We start from the raw sequence: 15,139 nt of genomic DNA on the forward strand, positions 1-15,139 counted from the left end.
TCTCACTACAAACTGAAAATTATATAGATCCAAACAATACTAAGAATTTTAGTTAATAAATGAAAGAAATCAAGTATAAAAAGCTAATCAATAAGACTAAGACCAAAGTGGATTCAAGTCAAGATGAATAGCATTGTCATGAAATCTCAAACTTATACTATTTTAATTAATGGAAGTAACATCAAAATTAGAATTTTTACTCCTGTGGATGTAGAGTAAACTGATTGATAATGCTCACTGTTAAATAACTAGAACATTTTGGCCTTGTGGTATGCCTTGCATTAGATTAAATTTCTACATTCCTGTTTATTAGTTATTTTAATGAGATATGGCATCTTTACTATTAGACTTATACAATTAAGTTGACTTTTGATGGGTTTGAAAGAGATTATATATCCAACTTTACTGTTTGCCTGGTTTTCAGTTTCAAGTGGTGTGACTGAATTTCTAATGCACATATGTGATATCATGTCTTGAGATTACACTTTAGGCTCTCATGTTCTTGCTTTTCTTCTTGTGTTGATGTTGAAAATGCAATTCTTACAGTGGATAGAGCAAGCTTCTGAACCCAACAAGGAAGCAGTTATTAAAGCAGTGTTGTTGGTTGGAGTTCCAGGAGCAGGAGGATTTGATGCTGTCTTTGCTGTTACTTTGGAAGATTCAAGCAGCAATGTGACAAAAACATGGAGCTCATTCAATGTTCTTGCCCTTCTGGTTAAAGAAGATCCATGTGGCGTTTCTTTAGAAAGTGCTGACCCTAGAACAAATGAAATCACTTCAGCTGTATCTTCAATTCATATTGAATAATTTATTGTAAATATTGTTTATTTTTAATACGATGAATTTATTTTTTTTGAAATATTGTAAATATTCGAATATAAATTAGGTAAAAATTTGTATTACATTTATATTTATTTTGTATGAAAAAAGTTTATTTTATAATTAGAAAAAGTAAAAAAAATTCTATTTTACCTTACAGACGGATTTACAAACGGAATTTTTGTCTGTAATCATGATTTTTCAAAGTTTAAATTACAGACGAAAAATCTGTCGGAAAATCCGTCTGTAATTACAGACGGAAAATTCGTCAGAAAATCTATCTGTAATTACAGACGGAAAATCCGTCTGAAAATCCGTCTGTAGTTACAGACGGAAAATCTGTCTAAAAAACCGTCTGTAATTACAGACAGAAAATTCGTCAAAAAATCCGTCTGTAATTACAGACAGAAAATTCGTCTGTAAGTTTGTCGCCTTTAGGAAATGGAGGGAGAATTTACAGAGGAAAAATTCGTCGGTAACTAGTAAAAATCCGTCGGTAAATAATTTCCGACGGGGCTTTTACAGAGGGACAAAATCCGTCGGTAATTTCGTCGGTAACCAAAAATTCGTCTGTAATAAAGACTAAATCTGTCTATAAATCTGTCTGTATTAATCCATTTTCTAGTTGTGACAATTGTAATTAATTAACAATAATTAAATTTTTATATGGATGTCAATGATATTTGGTGTACTAATAGTAATTTTTTTAAAATAATATGACAAAAATAACATACATAAATCATCGTTATATTAACATGTTATTTAAAAAAGTTATTTGTTATCTTTCAATACAAGCTTACGAGAAAATTACCCTTTTGGCTTTTTCATTGTTACAGTAACTATCAAGTTACACTAAATTACAAAAGCAACAATGCAACATTGCTTAGAAGAACCTGCAACGTCTCATATTGTGACACCAAATGAAGAACCCCCCAATATTAAAACGAGAGCCGGCCAACTGGAAAATCCAGCATATAATAAGCCAATCCATTGTCATAATAGACAAACACTAGAATCATAGATGACTATGCATAAAAGCAAGACACTAGAATAATTTTTATGACATTAACATGTGCTAACAATTGTGCTGGTGATGCTGTGAGCGAAATGGGAAAGAAAGGTGGATTGTTTCGTTATGCTGATGGAGTTGACAAATTGCTATTGTTGTTTGGGACTATGGGTTGCATAGGGGATGGGCTACAAACACCTATCACAATGTTTGTTTTTGGGAGTTTGATTGATGATTATGCACGTGGTTCTGGAGATTCTGTTCCTAAGCATATCATAGACAAGGTAATTTATTACTTGTATCTTTGAAAATCAATAAACATACATGAACTGCGATTGTGGGGAGACTCAAAATTTTGATCCATTATTTCTTTTACTAGTATAGCGAATTAGCTACCATAACATATAATTATTACTTCTTTTTTTGAAAATAAATTATTGAAATTCACATACTCAATAGTTTATTTTTCTTCTTTTCATAACTGTGTCTTTCTTCTTTTGTTACTTCTGCTTACATAGCAATAAACGATTAATTATCTGAAGTATTTTTACACACACACACACACATATATATATATATATATATATATATATATATATATATATATATATATATACTTCCGAAAAATAGCAGCTTAAATAAGTTTTTGGTTTTTATAAAATATTGGTCTTTTGGTTTTGGTCTCTTTAATTTTTTTGGGTTCTAGTTTTAGTCTCTACTATTAATTTTTGGGCCGACTAAATATTTAAATTAATCTTTAAAAAATTTTAAATCAGACATTTTGTTTTTCAATAAATGTTATTCTTTACAAATCATTGAAAATTATTCATGTTAGACTAGGGATTTATGGTGGGGATCCATGAGAGCCTACTCCCGCCACACCTCATTTAAGAGAAATGCAAATTCTTTTTTATTTGTGCCTTTATGAAAGGCATTTTATCTCCGGGTATTCTTAGATATTAGTTGATTTTTTTTTCTTAAATCTAACCACAAAAATGACATAACAAAATAATCATAACCAAATTTAACCTATCCAATACGATCCAATTTACACACTAAAAATAATGATACATTAAATATAAAAAAAATTATTAGTTTAAAAGAAAATTACATAAAGTTCCATCTTCATCCGTGTCATTCCAAATTCTAAGCATTTAGTTAGTTAATACATAAATTAAAGGGCATCTGGTAATTTCACATCCTGCATTCATTTCGTGAGTATTTATGGGATGGGTGTCTCTGCCCCTTTCCATGTTTATTCATTGGGATAAGTCTTTACCGGTGTCTATCTTGACATTTTTTTTCCATCATTGATCTCTTTGTTATTTAAAAAAAAAATTTAATTTATTTTATAATGACGTTTTCTCAATATAATTGTTTTTTTAGGAATTTATTCATCCAATACACACTAAAAATTTGATTGAAGCAACAAATGAATTAATTTGTTTAACTAGATTAATTCTAAAAGATTTTAAAAAAAATTTGCCGAGACTAAAATTTGTTACCTAAAGTTGGTTAATGATTAAAATATTTTATAAGTACCAAAAATTATTTAAGCATTTTCTTTTTATATGTAGGCATGTAGTCAGGTGTGAAACAATTTTAAAGTTCAGTCAGATAGTATGTCATTGCAAAAGTACTATATCCAAACAAAAGTTCACATATTATATATTTGTGGATAAATATATATGTTATTAATCTATTTTTAATATATATTTTATATTTTAACAAGTATTTTATAGGACATTGATTTGATGGGTGATTCCATTGTATAAGGCATAAGCATCTCACTAAATTTTGTTTATGATTATTTCAGTACGCTCTCAAGTTGCTGTATATTTCCATCGGGGTTGCTGTATGTGCTTTTGTTGGTATGTATTATTCATTTATTCTTGCAATTCTCGACATTTTGTTCCATAGACATTAGACAATGTGGCCTGCTAGACACTTTCTCCCTCTTTTTTTGGTCTCTTATCTTAAAATCATGGATATGTGTTAGGGCCATAAATGAATTCCTAAATTTAGTGAGTTTAATATTCTTATTCACAGTATTTGTATGTGCGCAAATCTTCAGTGACAAATCTATGTTACAGTAAGGCTAATCGAAATAGTAAAATCACGATTTGTTTAGGAGTTAATTTGGTTTAATTTGGATAACTCACGAGTTAAACGGATTAGAGTCAAGTAAATACAAGTTGACTTATAGTTTTTTTTTTTTTTTTATATTATGCACTATTCTTGCTACAGTTTGTTAACTAGTTTTTAAGACTCTTGATAATTTACTATAAAAACATATGAATATATGATATATTTTTTGAAACGAGTTAATCCGTATATATATTCCAAGAGAATAACACAAACACGCTATTATTTTGCAGAAGCAGTATGTTGGACAAGAAGTGCAGAAAGACAAAGTTGTCGCATGAGAATTGAATATCTTAAATCAGTTCTGAAACAAGATGTTGGCTTCTTTGACAAGCAAACCGATAGTGATTCTTCAAAGACCTTCCAAGTAATTTCTACCATAACTTCTGATGCCCAAACAATCCAAGACACCATGGCTGATAAGGTGCTGTTTTGAATTTGCGGAACCTTTCTTCTTCCTGTTCAATAATATTATTGCTTTTATGTTTAATTTTTCAAATTGAAAACTCAAGCAACAAATACACAAACAAAGGAGGAATCTTGTTACATGGAGGCTTGTATTTGTGACTATTTATTATCTTTACAGTTAACATATTTGAATAAACAAACTTGATGTATTGTTACAGATACCGAACTGTCTAGTTCACCTGTCAGCATTTTTTTCTAGCTTCATAGTAGGACTCTTCCTCTCATGGAGGCTTGTAATAGCTGCATTTCCATTCTCAATAATGATGATCATGCCAGCAATCATATTTGGGAAGGCAATGAAAGATCTTGGGGAGAAAATGAAGGATGCATATGGCATAGCAGGGAGCATAGCGGAACAAGCTATCTTGTCGATTCGAACGGTTTATTCATATGTTGCCGAGAAAGAAACACTAAAGAGGTATAGCTCTGCTCTTGAAAGGAGTATGGAGCTGGGAATAAAGCTAGGGAGAACAAAGGGTGTTGTAGTTGGTAGCTTTGGGTTGCTTTATGCTACTTGGGCATTTCAATCTTGGGTTGGAAGTGTTGTGGTTAGGACTAAAGGTGAAAGAGGTGGACTTGTGTTTGCTGCTCAAATTTGCATGATTTGGGGAGGACTGTAAGTACATCTTCAATTTTTCTTTTTATATATGATTTTCTTCCAAAAGTTTAAACTATTCGGCTAACTACCATGGATAGTATAGACGGCTGTCTAAGATAGTGTTTGTTTTGAGATAATGGGATGGAGACTAGAAGACTAAGACTCAATATCATATTTGTTGGTCTAGAGATTAATACTAAAATTTCAATTTTTGTTCTTAAAATTTCAGTATTTCAGTACCTCCAAAAAGTGGAGACACAAGAGACTGAAATTGTTATGAATGGAGACTGAAACTTTAATAACATTTTATACCTAAAATACTTCAATTTCAATTAATTAATTCTAACTTTATTCTTTGTGCAAATTAAATTAGAGTTTCATTCTTATTTCAGTCTCTGTCTCCTATTTTATACCAAACACAATACTGATACTTATTTTAGTTTTTGTCTTTCAGTCTCTGTCTAAAATATGATTATCCTCTCACTAAATCGATTTACAAATCAATTCTCATTCTGTACTTCCTTCAACAACTTTTAGCATGTTTCTCATTGTAAAATCTAGAACTGGGAATGTTCAAATATCCTTCTTGTTTTATAAGCAAGTGAACTTGTAAATGAATAAAAACCCATCAAGATTATATTGGAAGAAAATGTTCACGTGACATTGATGATAACTTCAATTTAAAAACCATACAGGTCTCTGATGAATGCACTTCCAAATCTAACTTTCATTGTAGAGGCAAAAGTAGCAACAACCAGAATTTTCCAAATGATTGAGCAAATACCAATCATAAACTCACACAAACAAAAAGGAAGGATCTTAAGCCATGTGAGAGGAGAAATCACATTCACAAAAATTGACTTCACTTACCCATCACGACCGGACACACCGATTCTCCAAGGACTGGATCTGAAGTTTCCAGCATGTAAAACAATAGGCCTAGTTGGAGGCAGTGGTTCTGGAAAATCCACAATCATCTCTTTGATTGAAAGATTCTATGATCCTTTATATGGTGAGATATTGCTTGATGGACATGATATAAAGAGGCTTGAGCTTAAGTGGCTAAGGTCACAAATGGGACTTGTTAATCAGGAGCCTATTCTGTTTGCAACATCAATTAGGGAGAATATTCTGTTTGGCAAGGAAGGTGCTTCAATGGAAGCTGTTATAAATGCAGCTAAGGCTGCAAATGCACATGGTTTCATTGTTAAACTTCCTAGTGGATATGAAACTCAAGTAAGACATAAGTACTCTCCTATGTAGACACTTTATTTATTTACAAGTAAATTCTCAATCTGGTCCGGACAAAAAAATCATATGTTGAAAGTGACAAATTTGTCCGTTATTATTTTCTTATCAAACAAATTTGTCCTTTATATTTAAAAAAGATATATTAGTTTTTTACATGCGTTGACATTTTTTATGAAAGGTCAATTTGGCGCTGTTTTCTGATTATTGAGAAATAATTTTATTATTTAAAATTTTTAAGAATGACCATCTCTGTATATTTTGATTATAGATGAGATTGGGATTTAATATTTGTTTAGAATGTTTAGATCATTAATACCTAAACTCACCTAGATTCCAATTGATTTTACTCCAAGTTGAGGACTAATGCTAGTTCTTTTCTATTCACAAGAATCAATTTGAGACCCTTTTTGAAGTAACAAGTCAAAATTACTTGAAATCAACTAAAAAATTGCTCCTCTTGAACCATACTTTCTATCTTGTTTAATCCATTTGAATTATGATATGCAGTATCCTAGATAGTATTTTTCATCTTAATCAATTTGATTACTTAGGAAAATTAATTTTTTTATCAGGTGGGACAACTTGGGACTCAGTTATCTGGAGGACAAAAGCAAAGAATTGCAATAGCAAGGGCCCTAATTCGCAACCCGAAAATCCTACTCCTTGATGAAGCCACAAGTGCATTGGATTCAGAGTCTGAAAGAATAGTGCAAGAGGCCCTTGATTTGGCTTCAAGAGGCAGAACAACAATCATTGTAGCTCATCGCTTATCGACGATTCGAAATGCTGACTCGATAGTAGTCCTTCAATCAGGAAGAGTTGTTGAATCTGGCTCCCATGTTGAGCTACTCAAACTTAACAATGGACAAGGGGGTGCTTATAGCAAAATGCTAAAACTACAACAAACAAATCAAAATGAAGATTCAACATTGAATGATGTGAGCAAGAGTCCCCAAGTTATGTCATATTTAACAAGTCCAAGATCAATGCCAGGTACTCCAACTCATCATTCATTCACCTCACCGACACCAATATACTCAATCAGTGTTCTGGGGTCCCCTTTTGATGACTACACTGAGAATTCTGAGATTTCTTCAAAAGCAAGTTTCTCGCAATGGCGTTTGATAAGAATGAATTCCCCTGAGTGGAAGTATGCTCTGATAGGATGCTTAGGTGCTATTGGCTCTGGAATTTGCCAACCTTTTTACTCTTATTGCCTTGGATTCATTGCTTCTATCTACTTCATAACCGATCACTCGCGCATCGTCTCACAAATCAGGCTGTACTCATCAATTTTCTGCATCATAGCAGTTGTCAACTTCATATCAGGCCTAATTCAGCACTCGAGCTTCGCCATCATGGGCGAGAAATTGCTAAAGAGGGTGCGCGAGAATCTGCTAGAGAAAATCCTTACATTTGAAATAGGATGGTTTGATCAAGAAGATAACAGCAGTGCAGCCATCTGCGCTCGTTTGGCGTTAGATGCAAACTTGGTCAGGTCTCTTGTAGCAGAAAGAATGTCATTACTAGTTCAAGTATTTGTCACTGCCACCCTGGCTTTCGCACTCGGTTTATATGTCTCATGGAAGGTGGCAATGGTAATGATAGCTATGCAGCCCTTGATCATTGCTTGTTTCTATTCCAAATTCATGCTTATGAAAAGTATGTCAGGTAAAGCAAGAAAGGCTCAAAGTGAAGGTAGTCAATTAGCAATGGAAGCTACCATTAACCATAGAACTATTGCTGCATTTTCATCAGAGAAAAGGGTATTGAATTTGTTCAAAAATTCAATGAAAGGACCTCATTTGGAAACCGTAAAGCAATCATGGATTTCAGCTGCAATTTTGTCATTGTCACAGTTCATAACTACAGCTTCTATAACCTTAACATTTTGGTATGGAGGATTGCTACTAAACAAAAAGATGGTGAATTCAAATGACCTTTTGCAAGTTTTCTTAATACTGATGGGAACTGGAAGACAAATTGCTGAGACAGTAAGCATGACTTCGGACATAGCGAAAAGCGGGAAAGCCGTTAGCTCGATTTTTGCAATTTTGGACAGGAAAACTCAGATTGAACCTGAAGATCTTAGGCTTATGAAGTTCAGAAAGAACAACAACATAAAGGGTCATGTGAAGTTAAAAGATGTGTTCTTTTCATACCCATCAAGGCCAGAACAAATGATCCTAAAGGGTCTTAGTCTTGAAATTGAAGCTGGGAAAACAATTGCATTGGTGGGACAAAGTGGGTCAGGGAAATCCACTATCATTGGACTAATTGAAAGATTTTATGACCCAATTAATGGATCAATATTTATAGATGGTTGTGACATTAGGGAATTTGATTTGAGAAGTTTGAGGTTACATATTGCATTGGTGAGTCAAGAGCCTACACTCTTTGGTGGAACTATACGTGATAACATTGTGTATGGAAAGATTGATGCATCTGAAGATGAAATAAGAAAGGCAGTGCGTCTTGCAAATGCTCATGAGTTTATAAGGTACATTATTATTATTATTATTATTATCATTGTTTATCTTTTTGCTTGATTTCTCAACTATTTGTAACAAGTTCTTGAACTAGTTAGCACTCCTATTCAATTTATCTAATAATGCAGTTCAATGAGAGATGGATATGACACATACTGTGGAGAAAGAGGAGTGCAGCTTTCAGGGGGACAAAAGCAAAGAATTGCAATTGCCAGAGCAATACTAAAGAACCCATCAATCCTTCTCATGGACGAAGCAACAAGTGCTCTCGACAGCGTTTCAGAGAATCTAGTGCAAGATTCCCTGGAGAAAATGATGGTTGGAAGAACATGTGTGGTTATTGCTCATCGTTTGTCTACAATTCAGAATGTGGACACCATTGCTGTGATCAAGAATGGGAAATTGGTGGAGCAAGGTTCACACTCCGAGTTAATGAATGTTGGAACAAAGGGTGCTTACTACTCCATGATTAGGTTACAACATGGGACTAACTCTACTAGCTGAGTGAAATGTTGATCATGTAACATTACCTTTTGATTTACAAGCATTGTTACTAAATCATGTTAGTTAAAAGAAGTACATTCTCTTGTAAAAGAAAAAAATCACTTTACCCGCTAGTTTATCTGTTTATGACTTTATGTCAACGTTGTAATACGGGAATGTTTGGCATCTTATGATGTTTATAGGAAGATGGGCCTAAGAAGAAAATTCTCTGTCTGTGATGACTTTTGAATCTCAGGAATTTTCACAACCAAGAAATTTTATACAATGAGAAAATATAACTCATTAAACATGCAATTTCGAAGAGATCAGCAAGAACCAGTGAGATGAAAGAACAACATTAAGAGAGGTGCAGAAAAGAATAATGGTTGGTGAATAATTAATTCTATTATATTCCAAGAGCAAAAGAATTGTTATCAAGAGCGGTATGTTATCTATGCATTTTTCATTTTTGTCCTTTCTTTATTTGTATGTAATCTCAGCTTTGTGGCGTTTTCAATTTTCTTTGTTAAATCTGATCTAATTGGCACAAGCATGCTCCTTTATTTGTTGTTGTATGTGTTTGGACCCGTCACTTTGAATTTGGTTGGGATGCTAATGTAGTATAATTAGAGGTGTTATTTTCATAGCAGACATTATTATATATTGTTTTTCTTCTCAAACTGTGCATTTTATTGTGGAAGAGAGTGTTTACTCAGATTGAGATGATTTTTATTTGAAAAAGTATAAGTAGACAAAGAAAATACTAAATAATATGAACAATAGATATGTTGTTTAATTCAATAGATATGCAGATAATTATAGTGATTATTTTTAATTGGATGGTTATTTCTTTTGATAATGGCTAGATGTTCAATTTATTAAGTGTATAGATGGTTATCCTAATGTTAAGATTTAGGAGATAATTTGGGGGTGGAGTATAAAACCCATTGTTTACCAAAGTCATTGTCTACCTAACAAAACTCTTGTTATTTATAATTTCTTCTGCTTTTAAATAGAGACAAATAGATAGGGCTGTCAAACGGGTTAATCCGACCCATTTAGGCTGGCCCGTTAAGTGCGTGGGTTAACTGGGCTGGATAGAGAGAAATATCGACTAAAAATGCTACTTTTTTTTGAAAAAATATAAAAAAATAGACGAACCAACCATTTAACTGACAAGCTTGCCCGTTTAATCCGTCATTTTTTTCGGGTTAATCGGGCTCAACCCGTTTAACACGAAATTTAAACGGGCCTAATTTAAAAGTAAAGCCCGCCTATTTAATTGGGTAAACGAACTGGTCGCCTACAAATAGAATTAATTTAAAGAAGAAATATCTGCCAATAATCTTTAACTCACATGGCATATCTCCCTCTCCTCACATCAAAAATCTAGGATTCAAATCCTAGAGAGTACAAATGAAGAGAAAATCTTATAAATGTATAAAAAGTGTATGAATGTGTAATATATTGTGTACCTAAAATTAAAAGTTGTCTAATCTATTAGAATACTTAAGATTGGTTGTCCAATCCAACTGTTAAATAGTAACCTTTTCAGGTTTTTTTTAAGGCTCTGAAAAGAAAATCTCCTATGTGTTCCTTGGCATTCCCTATTTGAATATTTACAACTTCATCTTTGATTTTTGGCTAACAAAAAGTGAAAACTCAGGTGGTTGACACGTGAAGTTGATAGATGATATCAACGCCACCTAAGTTTCGACCGTATCGAAAACTAGTTAAGAACGAGAAGTTCCTCTTCGTCCTTCCCAACCCCCATCCCGACAGTAACAAACTATAAAAGATTCCTTTCGACTTTCACTCAGCTCTCTCGTTTCTATCTTCTCAGAACTCTGAACTTTGACCAACACAATCAAATGGCCTTCCTGCTTAACAAGACCACCATTGCTTCCCATTTCCGATCTCACTCCCAGGTTTCTAAAATCCCCTCTTCCTTTCTCTTCTTTTCTTTTTGATTAATACTTAATATTTATTTAATATAAAATATCATTTTCTTTCTGATTATTATTTTTGAGAGAGCAGAAGGGGGAAGATCTGCTTTCACTCTCGCGCCGTCAATACCATATCGAACCTGGGCCTCGTGAAAAAGCGGTAAGCTTTAAAACCCTTTCTTTTCTGTTTATTTTATTTAGGTTTTCTAAAATTTTGTTGTCTTCAAATAATTGAACGACTGTATTTCACTTATCTTTAGTTACTTCGATTTATTAAGTTTTACTTCTTTCTTTTCCCCCATTACTGAACGATGTTGGTCAATAAAACGTTGTGTATACCTTCGAATATTTCATTGATTGAATATGTAGTAAAATATTTGGCTGAATTAAAGCAAACTGTTGAAATGATCTCTTGAATCTGGCTTCAAGATCTTGTTGGTTTGGCTCCAATGGTGCAATGAATAGGGTTAGGGTTAGTGACTTAGGGTAGATGTATTACTGCGCAATGTTCATGTATAAAAAAACTAGGGTTTAAGTACCTCTTATCCAATCAATGGTTAAGATTTGATCACAAATTATATGAATTTTAAAAATTTAATCATTTTAGTTAATAAAACCAGTGGCAACTTCTTGGACACACAACACAATATAAGGGTATGAACCTCCCAATTTGATAGGAGTACTGATCGAATCCCCATAAAGTTTTATCTTATGACTACATTAGAGAACTTTAGTTAATGCGCTAATCTTTCTGATAACTTTTTTCCTGTCTTGCAGTCATGGTTTTTATGATTTTTTTTATCTTTATTTTATTCTTTAATGTTTGCTTATAGTTATGGCACTCAATTGTTGCAGCTCTTGGCTGAAGATGCAGCTTTGAAGCCATTTAAGTCATACAAACAGAGTGTGAAGAAGCTCAAAAAGATTGGCGATATTCTAACAATTGTTGTCGTTGCAGGTAAGTCATATTTTATTTTTTTCTATTTTATTTTTCCTGTTTTTGTTTTGGTTTATGAGTGGAAGTAGAATAACATTTTTTTTTCTGATGTCTTTGATTTTGACTAATGAAACCATCATGGATGCTTTGTTCTCTCTCAAGGCTTAAAATTCGTTGTTTATATGTTGGAAATTTTATGGTTGCTTATGAGCCTGGCTTTCACCCTGTACAGTGAGAAAAGGCTTTGTTGTTGTCATTGTTACGAGCTCTCCCAACTCCATATATCTTGGCTGTTGGAGACCCACGTAATGAAATAGTTAATAGTCAGAATAAGAATAAAGGGAAGGGCAGAATTTGGGAGGGAAAGTCTGTTGCTGGGAGGTTGGGATACATAGCAGAACACACGGTTTGTTAGTTTGAGAAACATTTTGTAGTTTTATAGAACTGAGGGCTCTTACTCTCCTCATTGTATTTTATTCATCCTACAGAGTCTTAATTTCCAGGGTTCTTAAGCACCTTTCTGAGAATCTGCAAAGTTGCTTTCACATTTCGATGTTAGAAGAGAAAAATATACTATCAAGGAATTTCCAATAAATAATGCCAATAAAATGTGGATGTTATTCTCTCTATCCTTGTGGTCTGGGGCATTTCCAATATTGTCATTTCTCTGAGGTCTGTTTGTGATTAAGATGGTAGGTCTTACTCCTATGCAATCACACATTCTTCGATTCTTCAATGTCTTGCATTCTTTTATGATGTTTCAGGATGCTGCTATGAAATATATGTCAAGGCAGCTATGAGAGAAGCAGCTCGGAAACAGTAACATTCCAGAATTGCAGAATGAAGTGAATATTGTTGGACGCTAGCTTCTGTTCCATTTTAATGTTTTATTTTCAATGGTAATAACAATTTGGGTCGTATGCTTTGCCGTGTTGGAATAACCGAATAAGCAGAAATGTATTTCAACCCAAAATGATTATGCATCAATAGTAGTTACTTCATCGTTCAAGATTTAAAACTTTCTGATGAACTTGAATTTGATGATGTATCTAGACACAGTTTTGGTCTGATGAATTAACCAAAGGTGATTAGTTCTCCTGGCTACTCATGGTTTGGCTTTTTTTCTGCACCATGAACTGATCTGAATTCAACGAAACCAAAAGCAATAGGAAAATCAGGAACATATCATTCGATCATTAGACTGATTTGCAGTAACATTGGAAAGGATACTCTTAGCCATGAGAATTGTCAAAATAATATTTCAAAATAAAATGGATGATGTGTTTCTTAAAGATAATCTAGTTATTTATACTGAGAAAGATTTGTTGTTACTTCTAGTACAAATTTAATGACATATGACTTCAAATATGAAAAAAAATGTTGAGCACAAAATTGTTCTTAGAATGTGTTGGAGTAATTAAAAGAGATTAATTTTAAAGATTAATTTTAAAGAATATTTAAGAGTGTGTTTGGTTTGTGGTTTTATTTTTTATTTTTTATTTTTGTTTTTATTGTTTTTTATTTTTTATTTTTGGGTTGTGAATGAAAAGAGAAAACAATAAAATTATTTTTTATTTTTACCTGTTTTTTTTTTCACAAAATTCTGAAAACAAAAAACATTAAAAATAAAAATACAAACTAAATGCATCCTGAAATTTTTAATGGCAAAATAATATGTTTGAATAATTTATAGAGGGAATTTCAAAATTCAAGGGATTTTAGACTTTGTGTGAAATTTGGGCTATCAAGTGGCACAATAAATGATGTTGGCTAGTTAATCTTCCGGCACTACCAGGTAGATAGAGGTATAGAGGATATATTCGGCGAACTGGGATGCCATTTGGGAAAGACGAGTCCAGGGCAAAAGACAGTGGGAGATCAAGGTGAGTCTTTCTTTTTTTTTTGTGGGTTTACTATGTTTTGACCCATTGTTTAACATTGTGATCTATTCATGTTTTTTTCTTTTGATTAATTTAAAAAGGTAAAGGCCGTTATATTTTTAGTCCACTATTTGCAAAATTATCCTAAGAACTGTCACCAAAAAATTTATCCAAAGAACATTGTTTTAGTTTTATTTTCCCAAGGTATTCCCAAAGTAAATTTTCATTTCTATCCACAAAAATTGAAGACGCTAACATATTTACCTACCGAAGACAAAAATTACTATTTGAACCCATAAAAAATGATTTTTACAAGTAAAATTATCCAAACCCTAAAAAATTAAATAAAATTCTTAAACTATCCTTCTCTTCAGTCTCCACCACTACTAACATCGTCTTTCCTCCTCTTCCTTTTCACTCCTTCCCAGACCAAAATCTGTTCCAGAGAGTTAGTCTCTCCCTTTTCTCTTCTCTCTCTATTACGTGTTATTGTTCTCTCTAGTGACGTTGTCGGAACCCACGATCAGACCTTCCTATCCGAATTAGCAAGGTCCGGTACCAACGCCCAACCGAGAAGCAAATCAACAATATTAGGGAAATGAGGCTGAAAGCACCTTAAGAACTTTAATGATATCAAAGTGATAACTCCAACAAACCTATGCAACAAGCTCAATGAAATTCTCTGTTCCTCAAGTAGCACCTGATAAGCTTTGAGAATTGGCAAAGCATATCTCTCAGCTCCACCAATATCCCCAATATTAAGAAACTCACGCAAACCTTTCAATGCCAATTCCTTCGTCCCATCAACGGCGTTGACATTGAAACGGTCAACCAAACCACCAAGTATAACATGATTTTGTCTCCCATTTGATGTCATGGGAACCAAACAGATCACTGCACATAGTGTGCCATACGCTACAACAGCCGCTTGCCTAACCTCATACAACTTAAAGCAAAGAACGACAAAAGATGAAATTTTTATTAAAAAGTTGGGAAAACTTTTGAAAACTGAAAATTGGAGAGTGGGGATTAGGGTTTAACTTACTTGTCGGAGAGGAGTTGGGAGAGACCTTGGGAGAGAAAGTGAGCGGAGTGAGTAACGAGGAGAGAGTTA

The 15,139-nt window shown here is 33.2% G+C and overlaps 2 protein-coding genes across 2 annotated transcripts; both read left to right on the forward strand.

The window, feature by feature from the left end:
• The first annotated feature begins 4,048 nt into the window (after positions 1-4,048).
• Positions 4,049-9,487, forward strand: LOC112715113 (putative multidrug resistance protein). Its single transcript, XM_029289362.2, has 5 exons — positions 4,049-4,397; positions 4,600-5,057; positions 5,735-6,275; positions 6,863-8,790; positions 8,908-9,487. Exons 1-5 carry the CDS (start codon positions 4,131-4,133, stop codon positions 9,281-9,283), a joined length of 3,570 nt encoding a protein of 1,189 aa, XP_029145195.2. The 5' UTR covers positions 4,049-4,130; the 3' UTR covers positions 9,284-9,487.
• A 1,294-nt stretch (positions 9,488-10,781) lies between these two features.
• LOC112715114 (succinate dehydrogenase subunit 7B, mitochondrial) lies at positions 10,782-13,249 on the forward strand. Its single transcript, XM_025766868.3, has 4 exons — positions 10,782-11,190; positions 11,300-11,368; positions 12,064-12,166; positions 12,910-13,249. The coding sequence occupies exons 1-4, from the start codon at positions 11,134-11,136 to the stop codon at positions 12,966-12,968; spliced, it is 288 nt and encodes a 95-aa protein (XP_025622653.1). The 5' UTR covers positions 10,782-11,133; the 3' UTR covers positions 12,969-13,249.
• Positions 13,250-15,139: the final 1,890 nt, after the last annotated feature.

The sequence above is a fragment of the Arachis hypogaea genome, chromosome 10 (assembly GCF_003086295.3).
Source record: "Arachis hypogaea cultivar Tifrunner chromosome 10, arahy.Tifrunner.gnm2.J5K5, whole genome shotgun sequence".
NCBI lineage: Eukaryota > Viridiplantae > Streptophyta > Magnoliopsida > Fabales > Fabaceae > Arachis > Arachis hypogaea.